The 20,791-nt window shown below is 39.1% G+C and overlaps 1 protein-coding gene across 1 annotated transcript in view; it reads right to left on the reverse strand.

The window, feature by feature from the left end:
* Positions 1-4,029: 4,029 nt before the first annotated feature.
* Positions 4,030-20,791, reverse strand: part of stum (stum, mechanosensory transduction mediator homolog) — a 17,971-nt gene continuing 1,209 nt past the window's right edge. The window contains exons 2-4 of the mRNA XM_035678168.1: positions 10,348-10,530; positions 7,888-7,896; positions 4,030-6,648 (exon numbers count right to left, since the gene is read on the reverse strand). Coding sequence (XP_035534061.1) covers positions 6,614-6,648; positions 7,888-7,896; positions 10,348-10,530 — 227 coding nt within the window. The 3' untranslated portion in view covers positions 4,030-6,613. The remainder of the gene's footprint in view (positions 6,649-7,887; positions 7,897-10,347; positions 10,531-20,791) is intronic.

Genomic DNA, 20,791 nt, shown 5'->3' on the forward strand with positions numbered 1-20,791 from the left:
TTGTCTGCATTTACACAGAAAAAGGTCTGACTTTTAACTTGTGTATGTTTAGTGTATTTTCTGTAACAGTGTAACCATCCAGATATAGTGCTGTTTATAACTTTTATCTTTCTGTGGGGCAGAATGTCTGTCTCAAGTGACCATTAACATGACATTCAGAATCTATATGTGGTAATGAACCTGGGTGCTAAAGCATTATTTTACTCACTTTGTATCTATAGAGCTTCTGCTGTACATTTTATCTGTTATCTGATGATTTGTCTCCAAATGGTGTCCACATGGGTCAGATTTAGCTGAATTCCAGTTAATTACTTACAATAATGTTAGCATTGTGGCTTCACCATTTCTTTCTTTTAGTACCAAAGCATGATTTTTTTTGCTCTATTCAGCTGTTAGTAGGAGATTGTACGAACATATAGAAATGAAACCATATGGATCCATGTGGCTGACTGTAAGAAGATGAGGGCTGACAGAAAGACTTGCATCTTTACCGGGCCCGGGCTTAAGCATGAATGTTAATGAACTACTGAGATGGAAGAAGCTCATCCTGATATCGCACAAGCTCCAGCTCGTGGGCTCACCTTGCTTCCCACAAGTCTATAATCTCTCCACGTCTTCTCGGGTGTGAAATCCTCTGTCACCTGGCTCGTGAGCGGCTGTGAAAGTTCTCTACTCTGCTGTGTGAATGCGGTTATAATGGTCTCTGGAGTGAAGCTGGAAAAAAAAACAAGGTGCCTGTAGTTTCCTTTGGAAGGTTTTTAGCTAGAAATCCTGACTTTGTATTTCATATCAAGACTCAGTGGAAAGATGGTTTAAATTTTCTAATCGAAATGCGTTATTTACTAAAACTTGTGATAAAGATATTGTATGAAAAGAGTAAATGTTTGATCTATACTTGTCATGTGGCTCTGTGTGAGTTTGTGTGTGGTATATTTTCAATCCATTTTAAATGACTAGCTCTTCAGAGAAACATCAGATAGTGTGTCAGTGCTTTTGGAAAAACAGATCTCAATGTATGTATAGCCCAGATCTTGTGCCTGTATCATGGCCTGTAGGTTAAGCGGTTGTAATGTTTGTTTAGAAGAGGGGAAAAAATGGAAATACAGTAGGGAGAGGCAGAGGGAGAGAGGTTGTCTTCCTTATTTAGCAATGTCTTGGCCAGCGATGGAGGAACTGGCAGAGAGCCTGAGAAATAAGAGCACACAAACAAATATTCACAAAATATACATGTGCACTTAAATTTCCAGACAAATGAATCATGACAGTGCTCACGCACAGGAAAGCAAGTGGTTTAGCATGAGTGCATGTAGACACGTAGACACACACGTTCCTCCCCCCTTCTCCTCTCTGAGTCAGCCTGACTATGACACTTTTTGTCTGTGCTTGGAAAATCCTGTAATCACACTTTTCTCCAAATTATTCCAAACTGTTGTGTTAAAGTGTTAAACTCCTGGCTTGTTGTAATTCGACTCAGTGTCCAGCACATGGCGCTGTTGTATTTCCTAGCAGTCCTGTAGAATAAAGCTCCAGCAGTTCCTCAAATACTGACATCACCCCAATAAAAGAACAAAACATAACCAGCCTGAAGCCAGTCGGATAATTATGTGACTCTCAGACGGCTGAAAGAGGTTTAATATGTAATTTCTGCTTTATTAGACAATATTCTGCAAGCAGAGGTGGGAGGAATTAGATTGAGAAATGAATACACAAAGCAACATATGTCATTAAGGAGCATGTTGATATTGATATTTTTGGTACTGTAAGGTAATATGCGTGTAAGCCACCAGAGCCTTCACATGTATACTCACATACCTGAAACATTTCAAATTAAATATGTATATTAGAGGCTGAATAAGCTAATCAAACAAATGCCCTCATTTTGTGACTGCCAACCTAATAATCTTCTTTAGGTATATTTTGTACTACAAGGATTTAATATTCTTATGGAAGCATAAGATTCAGGCAATTTCATCCATTCCAATGAAATACCATCTACTGTTTTCCCTTAATGCATTTTCTAAAACTGTTTTAGGAACCACAATTCTTGGAGAAACACACCGGCCTCAGAATATCTCAACAAGAGGTCAGGATCCGGGATAATTTAAAAGTCTTTGACTGCATTTAATCCAGTTTGGTTCCTGGGTGGAAACTGGTTCGCCAACCAGCGTTGTCGCTGTGTTATATCTCGATGATCTGAATGTGTTTTGACGTTGCAACTTGCTGAGCTGAGATGGAAACAACTCAGCTCTGGTTCTGTTTACACTACGGAGAGGATGGTGGGAGTGTTGGGGAGGTGGGTGGGGGGGATGTTGTGGACCTAGTTGTCTGGTCAGAAAGAGCAGGCAGTGAGAAATCCTTATTTGGTGAGAGAGGACAGTCAGCAAGTCTGGGCACCATCCTGAAAGCCTAACACTAACTTTTACCAGTTTCCTTCAGTGTGATTTTTTATCCTCATCACCAGCATCCCCATGCAGATGGCTAATAAGACTATTTTTTATTATTACCATGGAAACTGATTTTATAGTGTGGAGTGCAATTCTGAGCCTTTAAGCTAAATCGGATAAACTAACTTCTTGACTGTAAGAAACCTGAACAAGGTGGCTATCAGCTGAGCTGTGGGATTGTCAAAATATGCCAGTTTTACTTGAGAGATTGTGCTATTTTTTCAATGCTCATGACTAACTAGAGATCCACACATTCTCCTGATTGTACCAGGAATGTTAGTCATTAAGGATCCCCTCTACCAATGTGCTGGATTTTGGGGAAATAAACCTGGCAATTAATGTCTAACGTGGGAATGATCTCTGCGGTGTCTGATGGTGTTTGATTGGGGATTTCTGCTGATTGTCAAGTTTGATGGAAGGATGTATTTTAGTATGAAGCCAATTTTACCAATTTTATGAAACACATTTTTCCTTTACTCGGGACTAGCCATTTTTTACAAATTCTTATAGAAGTACATCCCATTTTAGGTATGACCAGCTGTCAATCAAACACAGAGACTGAGAGCAAAAACATAGCCCCAGAGAAACCATATGGGCTTATTTTGTATATATCTTATGCTTTGAGCTACATGCTAACATAGACATGCTAACAGGCTCACACTGACAAAGCTAACATGCTGTTTAGTATCTTATATTTACCACCTTAGTTTAGCATGTTGGGATGCAAGCATTTTCTAACCAGCACTAACCACACAAGTACCACTGATGCTAATTGGAATGTAATTAATTTTGCAGGTAGCCTATGTCATAAACTAAAGTGTTGGATAAACTGAAATTTTGACCTGATGATGGCGCTAGAGGTAAACTAAGAGTCCACCAAAGAGATTGTTGCATGAAGGTCCCAAATGTCTATGAGACATTTCACTCAATATCACATATTTTAACCATATGGTGACGCTAGATAAACTCAGAGATTCACCGAAACCTTTAGGATTCCCCTCTGGGGACCACAGCAGTCCAACCAGTAGTTTTTGAGATATTCACTCTTGACCAAATCGGGGACTGACTGACAGACCACTTCTGCAGCCTCACCACTAACGTGGCTAAAAATGGAGTTTAAACGCATGAATGCATAAACAGTGCGTGAGAACCAATTCCATGCTCATTGAAAGAGGAAACAGTCTGAGAAACAAACAACCACAAAGTGAATTTAGGGCAAACTTTGTAGCTCAAAGAAACATGCTGTGGTATCTAAATGTCAAAGATACCACAGCTACCACCGTGTTGACAGTTTTCATGCCGTGGTCTGTATCAAGCTCAAGAGCCCTATTCAGAAAGGTTCATTCATGAGTCAGATGGGAATTTAAACATAATTTATTTGCCTAAAAATTGTGCACATATTGAATTCTACGTGAATAAGCGATACTATTAATAAAAACAGTGACTGGAGATATCTTCAGTTTCGCAGGGGTAAACGATCTGCTCATGTCTGTCTGGCTCAGAGGATGAACCCCTCAAAACTGATCATGGTTTACATAAAATCAAAAACATGCACAATTCAATCACGAGTATTCAGTAATTTGAACCAAAACTTTTTTATTATTTATTAAGATATTTTATCAGTCACCTCAAACGGCTTAAAATAAAACCAATGTTGCAAAGTCACAGAACTAAGCTACAATCTTAAAATAGTTAAGTTAGTCTGTGTGTGTGTTATTCTATACAGTGAATTCACACCAAAGCTATGCATGCAGGGAACTGTACATGGCAGTATGTTCATTCTACAGTCAAAAAGCTAGCACAACACCACCATCATTAAAAAAAAAACAATATTATAATTAGTGGATATTCTCCAGACACAAAGTGGATTCAGTGTTTAAGTTAATTATGATAAAGTGTCCAAATAACAGTTGTTTAAGATCTATAAATTGCACCCAAACCCAAAGAAAGCAAAGAAACCTCAGCATCACTGCTACAAAAACACTTATTGCAGAACATTGGTCAGTTGTAAGGCATAAAATATCATCATTGTTACGGTCATCATCATCATCATCATCATCTGTCTCATACACAAACACTGTACAACATATACACACTCAGAACATAAAAACATTGATGTTGGTGCACCCAAAATACAGTAAAACAGTAAAAAGGCATTTGGCTAAGATAATGTAAATAATTAAAACCCTAGAGGGATAGTGGAAAAAAAAGGAGAAAAATCACATCTTGAATTATGCACATTAATTTCTGTAGAGGCACAACCAATAATGGGACTTCACCATAAATTAAATGCATCCCCAGTTTCTCCAGAAAATGCTGCGTGACAATTACTGAATCTGTCCCATATTACAAGAGAGGTAATAATCTGCACTTCTGGTTTTTACTGCTACTTTAAGTAACATTTTGTCAAATGGTCCAGTTGGAGGCCTTTCAGCTTGTTGAACAGTAACTGGGCAGAGCAATCATTTCCTGCAAACGCGCTGGCAATGATTTCGATTTAGTGCCCCGCTTTCCTTTAGTGTTACGGCTAAGGCTAGATGGTTTAATTCTTTTAGTTTAAGGCTCTTTGAGTTTTTGATACTCTTGGATATTTTTCAGGGAAGTAAGCCAATGGTACAGTGCGGGAGGAAGAGCATGTGGTATCATGGGAAAGGCTTTGTTTGGCTGAGCAGTTCCAAGGCAGTTGTGTTAAATGTTACAGTGTTTTGAATCTTGTGCATGATAGAATTGTCCATTTTTTCTCATGACCTACAGTACAGAACCTCCCATATAGTTACACTGAGGCCATACCATATATTCTCTATTATTGCACACTATCAATCACACACTCAACAACCTAATCATTTTCTTATTTTAATATTAATCTCTACTGGTGTTTAGGACTGCTCATGGATGTATGAGCCTTATCGAACAAGTCAAAAACAGTCGTTCAAGCGAAGGACCTTAGTCACAAATTTAAATGACATTACTGTCTGTATCTTTTTCATAATCTGACAGACAGGGGGGTGACCATGGTTCTCCAGAGTGGGAATCTGTTATACAATGTTCAAATGATGTGTAATATCCCTTTGACACTGATTTACACATTTAAGAGGTGTGAAAATTAAAATCAAATAATTATCAGGAGGCATGAGTCATTTTCAACACAGCCCCGTAATTTTAGGATGACACACATCTTGTGATTAGCAGGGAGATTGAGCCTGTTAAAGATGTGTTATGTGTTATTCTATTACAGTAAAACATGGCTTGACAAAATAAAATGCTGTACCTACAGTGACTGAAGGTTAATTGATTGGTTGTAAAATTATTCCTCCATCATAATTTAGTTATGATTCAAACTCACTACACTGAGCATCAAGTACCAGAGCCATTTATAGTTTGATTACGTGCTCCAGTGGAAAACCTGTTTGATTCTGTGCTCAGTGATTATCATATTTACTGGCCGTTATGATATTTTTTAATTTTTTCTTTTCATGTTTTTTAGTGAAATTTGAAAGTTGAACCATATTGTACCTCACTATGACGATGGAAACACCACTAAAGCACGCTAGTTCTCTGAAACAGACCATCTAACAATAAAAATCTCAGATAAATCCAATGACATCTAATGCAGATATAAACTGTGGCAGCTGCACCAGGCAGCCAGTTCTGGGGCAGTGGAAACTCTGGTTACACTGGTTCTCGAAACACTGTTATAAGCCCAATGGGGTGTAATGGATCATTGAGGTGAATACACCTCTAACAGCAACCTTTTTATGCACATTACACTGCACTACTTTTTTATCCTGCCGTGTAAGAAACATGTTGTCTTGTCAACAAGTTTTTAAAAGCTCAAATAAAAAATATCAAAAGACAGAATTCAGAAATCACCATTATAATTACCCAACAACATATAAACACATTGTTTTTCTTCCACTCTATTTCTTGTGACTGTACAGTTTTATTGTCTATTCGCCGTCTTGTATCAACAGCAGCAGCTTCAATCAGACTTTTTACTGACAGAGCAGTCAGCTGATGCCCTTGTTCTTTCTTTCTCCAAGTGGCTAATATATTTTATGTCTCTGCTTATGTTGTCTGGTGTTTGAAAGACAGACAGCTACAGGTCATCATCAGGTTAAAGAGGTCAAACTGTCCATGTGATCAATCAGCAAACGGGCGAGCGACCTCTCTCAGACGTCCTGAGGAAGACCCTGGTCTCTGTAGCCTGAGGACGTGTGCAAGCGTGGGAGGGCAGACAGAAATGTGGAGATGAAGAAAAGAGAGAGACAGACTTTTACATGCTTGTAGAAATAACAATTATAATCTGTTATCTGGCTTTTTTGGCCACAAGTGAAGAGCAACATGAAATTGCTAACCATTTATTTTGAACTCCTGACAATAATTGCCTTCCTCCGTTTCATTTAATTGAGCAAAATGAAAGCCAAGAGGCTGGCAACAACCAAAAAGGAGCTTGACTGCAGCATCAGGAGCTAATGCTTTATCAAATATTGGCTGGCGAGGTTTAGCCATTACCCAAGCACTCAACAAAGAACACTAATCTGACTTTTATTAGGGTTTCAAAATAGATTGGAAACATCAGTGACGAATAAGAAACTGAACATTCATAAAGACAGAACAAAACACTTTGCTTTACTCGTTGTGGTATGGTGAGGATCAACAGGCATTTGGCTAGGGCGGGTGTCATTTCAAGTAGATGATGGAGAAGTCTTCCTGTAGCGGCAACATCAAGAGGAATCCCTCCTATTAATCCTTACCTCCTGTTTTTTATAATTATAATTATAATTATGCTGTGGAGTTTGTGACTAGCAGCACTATGGAGCAATGTTTCCTTCTGGGTTACTGTAGAAACGTGGCAGTTAAACATGGCGGACTCCATGGCATCAGCTCATTCTGAGGTAATGAAACCATGATTTTTATATTGAAGTGATTATACACTAATGAAAACATTATTTTAGTTATGGATATTATTTTCCATGTGTGCCAGTAAATCCTCCCAAATGTTACACACTGGACCTTTAAAGTGTTTTTAAGACCTCATGACCTACATAACCTTTAAGTCCTGGTGGTGCTAATGTGTCAACCAGATCCATCTCTGTAACATTTCAGCGTACTCCATCCACTGATGAAGACCATGTGATCGAGTTGAAAGCTTGTCAGCTAGTAAGTGGACAAGGCCAAGAATGGATTTTAATGCTTGAGCAAACATACTGTAATATGTGGCTCCTGTACGGCCCAGATGAAAGATCATGAGAAAGTTCTAAATAAATGTTTTCCTAAGGATTGCTAAGCATGGGAAATGGTGGTTATTTGTTTGGCTTCCTTGATATAGTTAAATTTAGTAAAACCTGACTATTCACTATTTCTGTGACGTGCTCCTACATCACTCACACACAATTTATCAACTGGCTGTGGGATTGTTAGTGAGTAAAACAGAAGCACCTACCGTCAGAAACTTTGGTTCAGAACAGAGGGAGGTGAACAGGGGGAGGAGAGAAGAGACAAGAGAGGAAGTTAGTGATGGAAAACATGAGATTCACTGTTTAATAATTTTCACGTATCACACAGAAGTTGACCGTAACAGTAACACAAAACAGGCTTTATGGACAGTGAGATACATTTTCACAGAGACTCCTTGTAACTTTCAAGGGAAAACAAAAGCCTCCTTTCAACCTGAGCTGTCCTCACTCTAATTCATATACGTTACATGATCAAATGAACACAAATACAGTAACATAACCCTAGTTCGCTGGGTCGATGAGCAGAAATATGGAGACAGGAACAGGGGGAGACATGACGAGTAAAAAACTGAAAGCTGAAGAAGAAAGTGAGGCGGAGAGGGAGACTGGGGGGCTGGCAGAGAGTGGGAGGAATAAAGTGAGAGAGAGAAAGAGAGGGAGCAAGGATATGGTAAGATCAAATAGGAACAATCATTAGATAGAGACAGAAGCAGAAGGGAGGCCATCAGTGGGAGGAAGATAATATCATGATCATTTGATAGATGGAAAGGGAGAAGAGAAGGAGCGGGATGGAAGAACGAAGAGATGGAGGGGTGTTTGTAGAAATGCAGGTATGGAAATAAAGAAGACATTGATCATATATGCAACACAGGCTCATTAGAGAGGGAAGGAGAATAATGATAAAAATGCCATATTATCAGAATGATTCATTGCATGGAGGAAGAAAGAGGGAACGGCTGCATAAGAGCATAACTCCCAAAGCTACAAAGACATGTACTGTGGTGATGAATAGTTGAATAATAATTGATCTTAGAAGCTAACAGCATGCATGATTTCACCCTAAGAATCTGGCCTTCGGTGCTAACAGGAAAATGGTTCTCATATTCAATATAAATATTCAATAAGCTGCTAGCTGTGAGAGCTAACAGGAGTATGGATTTGAGCAGCAACAGTTGAATAAGACGTGTGCGCCCAGAGGCCCGAAAAACAGTGGGGAGCACAGTGAACAAAAACACACGGGAGGGGGGGGCTGCTCACTCCCACACACACAATTACTGTACCTCACACACACACACAGATCCCTGCAGGCGTGTGTGAACTAACACGCATTTGGTTGCACATGCAGGCAGCAATTACCTCACATAGGCACACTCATACACACACAAAGGAGACAGGGCTGTGGTAATTCAAAGGCTGCCTTAGTGCAAAGAGAGAATAGTGACTGCGACTGTGTGTGTGTGTGTGTGTGTGTGTGTGTGTACACTTGTTCCTGCATCAGTGCCTGGAGGGAAGACACTACTTTCTGACAGAAAGGGCGGTAAAATTACCAACCTCTCCATCTCTGTTCTCTGCATCTACCTCTGCTTTCTTTCTTTCTTTCTTTCTTTCTTTTTTCTTTCTTTCTTATATCTGATGTTTTTGTAAAAAGTGCTGTGCAGAGCTGCTGGGTAAGGCTGATGTTATTCTATTCAGTATTTTTGTTATTGTGAACAAATCTGAGGAAAAGACAGATGTTGTCAGAGAGTTGAATAGCTGTAGAAAACCCCTCCACTCACACCTTTCCAATGTCTGATTATAGGGGTGTTGTGTCCAACCATTCATGTGACTTCCCAAAACAGACAATCCTACATTCACACCCTTCTCACACTGTGATTGGGCCAGCTGTGCGGATGTCTAGATCTCTTTTTTCAGTCTTGACACCCTATATTTCTGTCGCTTTTCAGTGCAACACTATGAATGTCTTCTAGGAGAGACGCCTGAAAATGTGTGTCATTATCCCCATATTCAAATGATATCCGGTTTCCTTTTCTCTATGAGAGAATGCCGTTCAGAACAACTATTCACTTTTATTTTCCGATGTGGTTGGACAACATGTCTTATGAACTAGTTCTGATCGAGCAAAATCCAACCCGTAACCTTCCCCAACCGCTCAGCAAGTCCATTGGTTCCTACTTAAGACAAGGGTCACAAATTAAAGTAAATGTTGGTAAAACAGGAGTAGATAGTGCATTTGTTTGGGACTATTTTTAGCTGCGGCTTAATCTAGTGAGTGTCAGCAGGGTGGTCTCGAGGGACTGAGTCAAAATCAATTATAGTGGCCATGTGCGACTATAATAGAGCTCTACACATGCAAAACGTGTTAGCAGGGTCATTGGATTTGTTGGAAACTAGAAAAATATAGAATATTGCCATACTTATCCTTGTATAGTGAACTACATATTTAACTATCGTGTGAGAAAAGGCACAAATCGGTCATGGACTATGACATTTTCAGTGGCCTTTTTCCTTACATCTCTACAGGCTGTGATAACAGTAGCATTGTAATTTAATTTTCATGTTGAGACAGACAAACAGAAGAAAAGGAGACAAGACTGAAATAAAAATGAGAGCTCAAGAGAGCAAAAACTGCCAGACAGAAAGACAAACACAGCTCGACAAGTACTGACTCGCCAGGATGACCATGTCCATTCCCCAGAAGATGCTCATGATCCATCCAACCATGATAACAGCTGTCAGTATCTGGATGAGGGCTGCTGCCATGTTGAGCCAGAACACACAACAAACGCCTCGCTCCGAGATCAGATCACTGCGAGCTCCACACAGCACCGTGAACGCTGAGATGAAGGTACCTGTGGGACAAAAACAAGTACACTGTTAAATTAAAAGGTTCGGCCCTGACGTGGTACTACACAGTTACAACAGCGCGATTGGCTCCACAATGTGTTTATCCCACAGACTTTAAAGGAGTTTTCTGGTTAATTTCTAATGTAGACAGCAGGCTTTTTAATTAAATAAACCAGAAGGGACAGGTGCTTGCCTCTGCTGAAAACACGACACAAGTAAATTCCAGTGTTATTCACAGCGGCGCCTTGAGCTTAATGCTAACACCAGCTTCCATATTCTTATAATGACTGTATGCTAACCAAGTAGTTTTGGGGCCTGAACCAAACTAAACTGCAACCATTTCACAACATTAACGACTTATTTATTATTGTTACCATGACGATAAAGGTCCTTTCCTCCACTTCCAGGGAGAGTGTGTATTTTTGGAAAAACAGGCCTTTAATGCCAGCAATGGGCGTTTGTTTTCAGATGTTGGACAAATGGGCTTTTATCCAATGGGGCATTTTTCAGACTAATGGGGTATTTGGAATCATGAACAATGGTATGGCACCGTTAGCGTACAGTAATTGTGAGCATATTAGCATGCTAAAGCTGGTTCTTCGATATAACAGGCTATTGGAACAAATTAACTTTTGGTCCAGTGGGACATTTTCTGCACTATTGGGGTTTTGGAATAATGGTCAGTCTCTACGTTAACATGCTGATGTTTAACAGGTTACATTAAGCATGTTCATCATCTTAGTTTAGCATGTTAGCATTTACTAATTGCTAACTGACGGAAATGTCATTCGTTTTGCAGGTATTGGTCCTAAAACCAAAGTAATGGATTATCGCTGAGATACCGTGGATATCTGTACCAAATTTCCCAACAATCCGTTAAATAGTTGTCAAGATATTTCAGGAAAAAACAAAAACGAAAATGAAAAGTCGGCCGGCTTTGGAGACCACGAATGTCTGAACAGAATAAAACTCTCCACGGACAAAATAACAGGTTCCACACAGTGAGACAGATTGGCACAGAGATATCTCACACCATCCACTCAGCGTCCCTCAGTAAGTGAGTCAATATTTAAGCGACCGCCGGTGAGTATCTGGCGATGGCAGCAGTGGATTTATGCTTCACAATACAGACAGACACAGACATATCGATGCTCACATCCACAGAGCTGAAAACAGAATTATCTCTGTGGACAATCCTTGCCTGCCTGAATGAAATCCAATATTGCTACTTATCCTGTTATCTGGAGACCCGGACCTTCCCAGGCCCCGTTCATTGTACAGTAAATGCACTGTGTGTGTGTTGTGTCACACAGAGAAGCGTGTCTGTGTCTCAGTGCAGACAAATCAGGTTATTTCTTTACAGGATGTTTCCATGACAACATTTAGTCAGGGATAGGATATATATAAAATGTGATTTGTATTCGCTGTATCGTGGGTCTACCTCATATTATCAATATTCAGATTTTCTTCTTAGCTATCATTGTACCAGCCTACAGTGTCTTCTTTGGCATTATTTCACACTGACTCACTAACAAACCACTAGCAGTGTTTGTTTCAGCCTACCTGACATCCACACATTCATTTTTGTGAATGGGACAACTACTGTATACACTGTTAACATTACAGCCAGAAGCCTCCCACTAAGTTCCCTTTTTTTAAGCCAAAAAAGATTTTTGACAGCTGGCTTTTGGATTGTCAACTTAATTAACTTCCGCTTTTCCACCTCCCCCAAACACAGAAACAAGAGGCGTCAACCACAATTCTTATTAATAGAGACGTAAGAAAAAAAGAAACAATACAATTCTGAGAGAAGTACAAAAGCATAATTCCCACACAGAAATCAATTCTTTCCTGTCACTCATCTTATGTGACATTCTTTCATATGCAGCTCTTTTAATAACTCTGTTATCAAATCCCGAGAAGGGATGCCCTTAAGGCAGTTCACAAGAAAAAATTGCCATCTGGGCCCAGTCTTTCAATGATGGCAGAAAAACAGACAATACCCCCTAAAATATAAAGTTTTGGCCAAACAGAACAGAAATGTTCACTAACATAACTATCTTCATCTCAATATTTTCATCCCATTTATCATGTTCATCAAATGCACCCAAATTCATAACACATAAGAATATCATAGCATATTTTTTGTTAGTATTAATTCACAAAGTCTCATTGAGAATAAAATCTCTTTGTAGAATTGTCTGAATAAGAAATGTTTTCTTAGTGAGAAATATTTTCTACAAAGTTATTAATTATTCATAGAATCAGCAGAATCAGTTTAGACTTCCTCTCTGCTGGCTTTTTGTGCAAATACTGAACTGAAATGCCTAGTGGGCGTTGAGTGCATCATGGCCTTGGCCCCTTCTCTTTCTGCAAGCTCCACTTCTTGTCACATTGGAGGAATTCAAATAACAGAGCAAGCCAAGCAGGTGGGGGGAGGGAGGAACCAGAACGGCCGCGCTGCCAGCTGCATCTCATTTCTCGGGAGCAGGGATAGGCCGAAGTCGACTCATATAGAAGTTAGTTTCTGATCGCTTTTTCCTCTTTCAGTCTGTTTCTCTGTTTTCCCTATATACAGTTTCTCTCTTTTCTATAACCACAAGTTAGCAGGTAAACTAAAAACTGGGAGCTCTGAATGAACCTTTTCTATGTAAACAGAAACAGAGGCATCCCAGATACAATTTGTCCCATAATCTCTAACAAATTTCAATGTACACCATAATATTTACTTTCACATGGCCTACACTGGCCTTATCTGGAACGTGTTTCCAAAAAGTCAAACTCACAATCCCAGAATAGCAGCAAACTCGGAAAAAAAAGGGCAACGTTTACATATGTAAGAGGAGAGGAGAATTAGAGATTTACTTTTCCTTTCAAGCTTTTAGCTGATGCTCATTTCAAAGCATCTCACAAGAAAGAGCAACAGTGGGCTAAAATGAGATTCCACCCAAAGCCGATATGGTCTGATCAGACAGAGAAATGTTCAGGTCGCAGAGGCCACACCCACCAGCAGATGCTCTGGCTACTGATGGAGCTGCCCACCTCCAGACATGAACCACGATTGACAGCAAGCTGGTAGCTGAATGGTTACACATCACTTCCATCTTTGGCACGTGAAACATGATTTATACGGTCTGGATACTTTCATTTTTTTAGGTCCCAGTCCTGTGTGTTGTGTTCACTGAACTGTAGGAAGAAGCTGTAAACAGCACCACCTAACATAGTATCACCTTTTGGTTGAACATGTTAGCAAACAGTTGCCTCTTTGTGGGATGCTTTTATTGTGAAGAAGTTATAGGCAATGTGTTTGTTACCACGTTACCAGTTTTGTCAATACAGGTGACTATTTTTTAACATTGCATGTCGTCCGTTGATCCATCGTAATAAAAATATTGATTATAGCACCTTTGATTTACTGTCAAACTAATAAGTCAACCAACATGTCAATTCACTCCATAAGCAGCTTACTGACCAGGGAAACTCACCGGATGTGCGTCTGATCTGTGATGTTTTTTCAGAGAAAAGCTGGTCTGCTGGAACTGTTCCAGTTATTGGCATCAGGTGTATGTGCTCTCTCATTGTGTATTTCAGTGTATTTTTAAACAGAAGTTCACGAAACAAAATAATTTGAAACATTTCAGCTGTTGCACGTTAAGAGAATTATCCAAAATCATTTGAATAAAATCTAATTATACACCCCAGGCAATATCAAAGTAGTGAAGAAAGTCTATTATTTCAGCTTCTGGCCTCAGCACCTTTCAAACTGCCTCTAATTGATCTGAACAAAGCAAACCATCAAGGAAATAACATGCTGTGTATGAATGTGTGCAGTTGGATACAAAAAGAAATAGACAAATAAATGTGCTCAACAATTCTTACTAATAATAAAAGTTTATTATGTTTACTCAGTTTGAGAAATCTACTCTAACAATGTGTGAAAAGCTCTTGGATCCTCTGTATGTCGCATGTGGGGGATTGTATGTGTGCGCATGTGTGTGTGACTAGATATTACCCAGACTAATGACCATAATTACAAAGAGAACTTTACAAAGCACCCACTGGTAGTGTGGGAGGTTAATGATGGAGTGTAAGAGTGTGAAAGACAGAAAGAAAGAAAAAAGAGAAAAAGAAGAAGACATACAAAGAGACAAAAAACAGGGGGAAGGGAAAGAAAAGGAGAAATTAAAAGAGAAAGCAAGGTACTATTTTCACTGATTGAAAAGGGAATTAAAATAATTTGCAAAGTAATCAGTTACTAAATTACCTTAAATTACTTTTCAAATTTTACTGGACCAGAAGGATCAAATTCTGATTATAAGTGTAAAGAAAACTGACCCCCTGCTCCACATAGCTTCAGTTCATGAATGTGCCCAAGGCTGCCAAATATCAGTATCATTCATCTACACTTGTATCCCAGCTCACTGATATTTGCAACCAGGTACTCGTATTCGTTTATCAGAAAAAGCCACTCACAGGTGAAAAACAGTCTATATCTAGGATTAAAACTGCTCTTTGGCCTTTATTTACAAAGTCAACATCAGGAGTGTAGGAGAGATGTTACAGAACTGGTCATGAGAGACAATGAACCATCCTGGTATCACACAGGAATGTTTGGACATGACTGCTTCTCTTGGTAACAGCTTTCAGCAGCAGCAATTAAATCAACAATACAGTCATGTCGTGCAGTATGGAGCCCTTTGTAAACCTTTCAGCCGTGCACAATAAGTGCAACAGCTTGTGTTGATCAGGATACTTAATGTAGGTGGTGATTTCCAGGGTACCTTATTATTCTAAATTATTTTTCCCAAATCCCAACCCCTAAAATGAACCCAATAACATTTTCTACATGTCCGTGATCCTGACCTGATCCTGATCTGTGACTTTTGACATAACCCATTATTAACTGGGGACTAGCCCATTGTTCCGACTGCCCATTATTTTGAAACTGAATTTCGTTATCCCGAAAAAAAAGCCCACTGCTCCGAAGGCCCATTGCTCCAAAACTACTGACCTGGAATCACAGCAAAGTGTGTAATACACATGGCGGTGCCTTGTGTACTTTTCACGTCTAGGTTGAGGCAAAACATGACACTGAGACGGTGCAACTGCCGGGAGAGTGTATGTGTCCAAACAATGTGCCTTTAGAGCAATGGCCAAAGATATTGGGGTTTCGGAATAATAAGCCATTGGAACAACAACGGCATAGCACCAATTAAAAGCCCAGTGTGTAACATTTAGGAGGTTCTATTGAGAATGAATATATTATTCATAGGTATGTTGTATGTTTTTATTGGCATATTATCACCTGAATATAGGAATTGTTGTGTCACGAGTCTGCCATGTTGAACCACCACATTACTACAGTAGCCCAGAAGGGAAAAAACAATACACTGGCACTATAGGGCCACTGATGTTTTTTGCGCATTTCGTGGCCACCGTAGTTTCTCCTTTGCACTTGGAGTCATGAAGCACACACACTGACATACACACTCACAAACATCCTGAGGCAAGATGTCAACATGACGACGTAAACTGATGCAGTGTCTCCAATATCACATACCACCAATCACATACACGTGCAGACACACACAGACCCTCGCACACACACACACGTGACCTCAGCCACCCACACACTCACGCTGAGGGCTAAATCATATGTTCACTTTAGTTCTCTGTGCCAAAGCCTTGCGCTTTCCTATCCTCTTATGGCAAAGATCATAACACAACCAGAGCGGTGAGCTTTAGTTTCCTTCACAAAAAGTGCGTGTAATTAATTATAAGCCGACAGCTCTTTAATTAGTTTACACTGCACTGACTAACAGTGTATGTGGCACTCAAAAATAGACTTTTACTTGGTCTTCATTAGATTTCAGGGACAATCTAAGGTTATTGCAACTTAATGTCAGACAGGATTAATGTAAAGTTAAAACTAGTGGACCAGAGAGAAGGGGGTTGTCAGATTGAATCCTCCAACTTGCTGTAGAGCTCCTGGTGTAGAGAACATAGACTCTTTATATACAATCTCTGGTGTAGAAATACACAATACACACTTTCTAACATCTGAGCCTCACTTAGGTAAAAATCACCCTGTTTGTTAATTATACGTTTTAGATATATGGACCTGTTGTTGTTCTTGTTGTTTGGAGGAGAATATGTGAAATGAATATGACCCCAGAAATAGTTATTTCCATACCTTTTGTCTCCTGCTGTTCCCATAGTAATCACAACCACAATCTTTTCAAACCATAAATACTTTTAGTTGTTTAGAATTACTAAACATTTTGGGATATTTGCTTTTCTTTTCAAGAGTTAGGTGAGAATATCAATACCTTATATTTTAGGAATGGAGCTAGAGCTAGCTTAGCATTAAGGCTGGAAACAGGGGAAATATTCTCCACCAGCTATTCCTTGACAATCAACAGGTAGAAAACAAATGTTTAACTTTGGACAGAGGCAGGCTTGCTGTTTCCCTCAGTTTCCAGTCTTTACAAGTTAATGTAATTACCTCCTGGCTCTAGCTCCGGCAGATCGATGCCACTCTTCATGAGAATGGTATCGATCTTCTCATCTAACTCTCAGCAAGAAAGTAAATGAGTGGATGTACCAAAATGTTAAACTATTGAACCAAATCTGAATCAGAGGTGGCAGATCAGAAAATGCTCATTATCTTGTATGAGTGGTTTATACCCGTCACAGAGTGTCTCAGTTTGACACCAGGGAACAGAATTCACATCATGGTCTCCTCGGAACAGTTGGTTTCTTTTAAAGGAATAGTTTGACATTTCATGAATCTTATTTGCTTTCTTGCCGAGAGTGAGAGGAGAAGATTTATATCACTATCATGTATGGTAAACATGAAGCTACAGCTAGCAGAATGTTAGCCTAGCTTAGCATAAAGACTATAAAAAAGGCCATACCCTGTAAAACCACAACATCTCTTTTTTACACTCTGGTTTTTGTACAAATTTATCAAACGAGAAATAACATGTTAATTAGTGAACTTTAGGGATGCTATACGTTAATTTTGTCATCCTTGGAAAAGAGCCAGGCTAGGCTTTTAAACCGTGACCACAAGGTCACCCTTAACCTGAAACCATGTAGTTATTTTCATTTTGTTGCCTAAACCCGAACCAAAAACTCTTGCGGTGTAAATTTAGAAAAATAGTTTTAAATTTGATTCATTTTGTCAATAATTCCATATCACTAAGTGCTTATATGTGTCGTTCCAGAGTGCATGAACTCCTTTAAGGATTCTGGTTATTTGATGTGCATACAATATCTCCAGCTCAGGCACAGAAGTATGATAGTGGACAAATGCTCAATCGCAATCTGAAAACATGAGTGATTACACTTTATTATAAACACACTATATGTGTGTCATCTGGTTAAAGCTAATATTTCCAGTTCAGGCTGAGTTTTTAAAGCTTCAGTGATCCAGTAAATGTTAACAGTGGCAGAACATAAACTGATACCAAGCGAGCCAGCTGGCTGTTAAACAAAATGCCCTGAACTTACTTTTGTAGATCTGTTGTGGCTATAAAAAGTGTCCTACATTATTTGTCATTTTACAGCACAACATGCGTGACTCTTTCAGTGCATGTTTGTGTGTGTGTATTAATTCATACACCTGTGTTTGTATTGTCTGCAGGAGATTGTGTTGTGTGTCTGGCTCTGCCTTCCATGTCCAAATTCAATTACACATTTCAATTTTTTTATTTTGGCTGGAGGATGAATAGAGCAAGCCGCTGTTTCCAGTCCAGTCAATTAAGACCCCAACAACATTGACACACACACACACACACACACACACACACACCACACACACACCACACACACACACACGCGCGCGCTCACACACGTGCATTGTGTTCATTTCAGTCAGTGTTGTCATGGCAACTAGCCGCTGCTATTCAATGAAATGTCAAGGCATTCAGGCCAACCTACATACACACACTGTGCACACACACATAGATGAAGTGTTGCCTTGACGCTTTTCATACATACTAGGGACAGGTTTTAAGGTAACATGTCTACTGCCAAAAGGAGGGGAGAAAGGATTTTTTTAGGTTAGGTCATTGGTGTTTGCTGACCTGATTTTCTTACACAGCCGTTTGTGACATTTTCAAGCACTCAATGATTTGACATTTACTGTTCAAAGGCTGAAACAAATCAACTGTTGGATGTGTGTAAAAGTGAGAGGATGAAAAAAGATGAATTAATAAGAGAAGAGGTTTAGAATTTGGCACAGAAAGCCAAAGATAAGAAAGAAAGCACAGAGAGAAGAAGAAAAGGGAAGGAAAGAGAAGAGATGAGGAAGGGAGGACAAGCACACACGTAATTAGTCTCAAGAGAGTTATGACCAATAGATCAGAGGCAGGGGGCGGAGAGGACACATCGAAGGTTATTTGGTGATGGACTTTTGAGTGGTTTATGGAGATGAGTCTCATAATTCCTTCAGAGACAAACATCTGAGTTGGTCTTTCTCTCTCTGTGGATTTTTGTTCTTTGTATGTGTTTCTTTTTCTCTTTTTGTGTCGCTGCTTTTGAACAGAAACCCCTAAACTGATCTACATTAGTGAATGAGTGTGTCTGCATCTATGGAGATCTGATCTCAGTGTGTTACTTAATATGAGGCTTTACTGTAACATGGCAAAGTGAAAAGTGTGTGTTATTTATTTAGTGACAGTGGATGTATAGTACAGAACACAGTATGTGTGTGTGTGTGTTTGTGTCTGGCTCCACAGGCTTTGTCATGTACTGAGGATCAACATATTGATGAGGCTGATGCTGCATACCGTGTTACTGTGTGGTAGTGTGTGTGTATTTATGCGTGTCTGTAGCTACCAGATGTTGTTACATAATCTTACTATACACAGGCACAGACATCCAACCAAGTGGAGGATTAAAAACCTGAAATTAGATGATAGGGTTTGGACAGAAGGTAGAGGCATCTTAACAATATGCTCATGAGCTGCATTAAAATGCACTTAGTGAAAGAATGAGACAGATTTTCTTAGAATACCTAAAGAATACCTAAATCTTGAGATTAGTAGGACTTTATAGACGTTTGAACTGTGCCAAGTGAGTCAGACTCGGCGCCACTTAGTTACATACATTTGAATTAATCATGTTGCTGTAGCACCACTATGACTAAAGTTGCATTAAATTGTGTAAGATCATGTAGAGTTGTACATGTGCAGTTACGGCAGTTGATTTTATTTCATTGTCAACAAGAATTTGGTTAGTTGTACAAAAACAAAATATCCCAAAATAAAGTTCACATACACTCAGTGGCCACTACACCTATAAAATCTAATGCAATCCAATACAAGCACTTATAAATTCTACCTTTACATAGATATTATTATTAATATTACTATATGAATATATTATTAATATTCTTCTCCCCTCATGTTTTGGGGAAACAACTCCTAATATTATGCAGTCCAGTGGCTCGGTTGAACTTTACTTACAAGCTGGATGTCGGCTATCATTTCACAAAAACATCATCTGAAATGTCAGAATTTACAATGACAATGTTTGTTATTGATAAAATCATGAATGAATGGATCATTTGTATAAGATAAAATAAGATAAGATGAAAATTAATAATTGAATAATCATTGAATTTATTTAAATTAATAATCATACAATTAAATACATATACTTTCACTGTTTAAATGTCCTTTATAATAAACTACTAATAAACTAGGTTTCTAACCCTTGATAATGATACAAATGTCGAGTCTGCACATAGTGGTGATATCTCTACCTGCTGTGATGATGTTGCTGCTTGTAATGATGAGATGCGATGGATTTTTACACTCAAAGTGATGAGGTTTTTACCTGCAGTGATAATCTAGACCCCACACTTACTGTGTGCATTAACACCTGTGAGATGGAGTCTGTGTGTGTTTACACCCTGCCACTCTTATTTTAACACAAGGTGTGAATGGGCTCTCTCACTGTCTTTCTTTTTGTCACACATGGATGCATGCACACAGGAAAAATACAGACATATTCAAACAGCCTGAGAGTCAAAAACTTGTCTTGTACATTTATTTATTAATAAAACCTTTTTTCCAAAGATGAGTAAAAATAAACAGTGATAATCACTTAAAATGAGAGTGTAGTTTGTAGTTATGGGTGGAACTGGGCACAGTAAGCTGGACACAGTTTAAGTTTATTTTGGCTTGTCACTGCCTGCTAACTTCCCATGCTACTTTTATGGTCACTCTACATTCCTCTCTGATATTTGTTAGATTT

Source organism: Morone saxatilis, unplaced genomic scaffold (genome assembly GCF_004916995.1).
Source record: "Morone saxatilis isolate NCDOM2014 unplaced genomic scaffold, NCSU_SB_2.0 Contig7, whole genome shotgun sequence".
Classification (NCBI taxonomy): Eukaryota; Metazoa; Chordata; class Actinopteri; family Moronidae; genus Morone; species Morone saxatilis.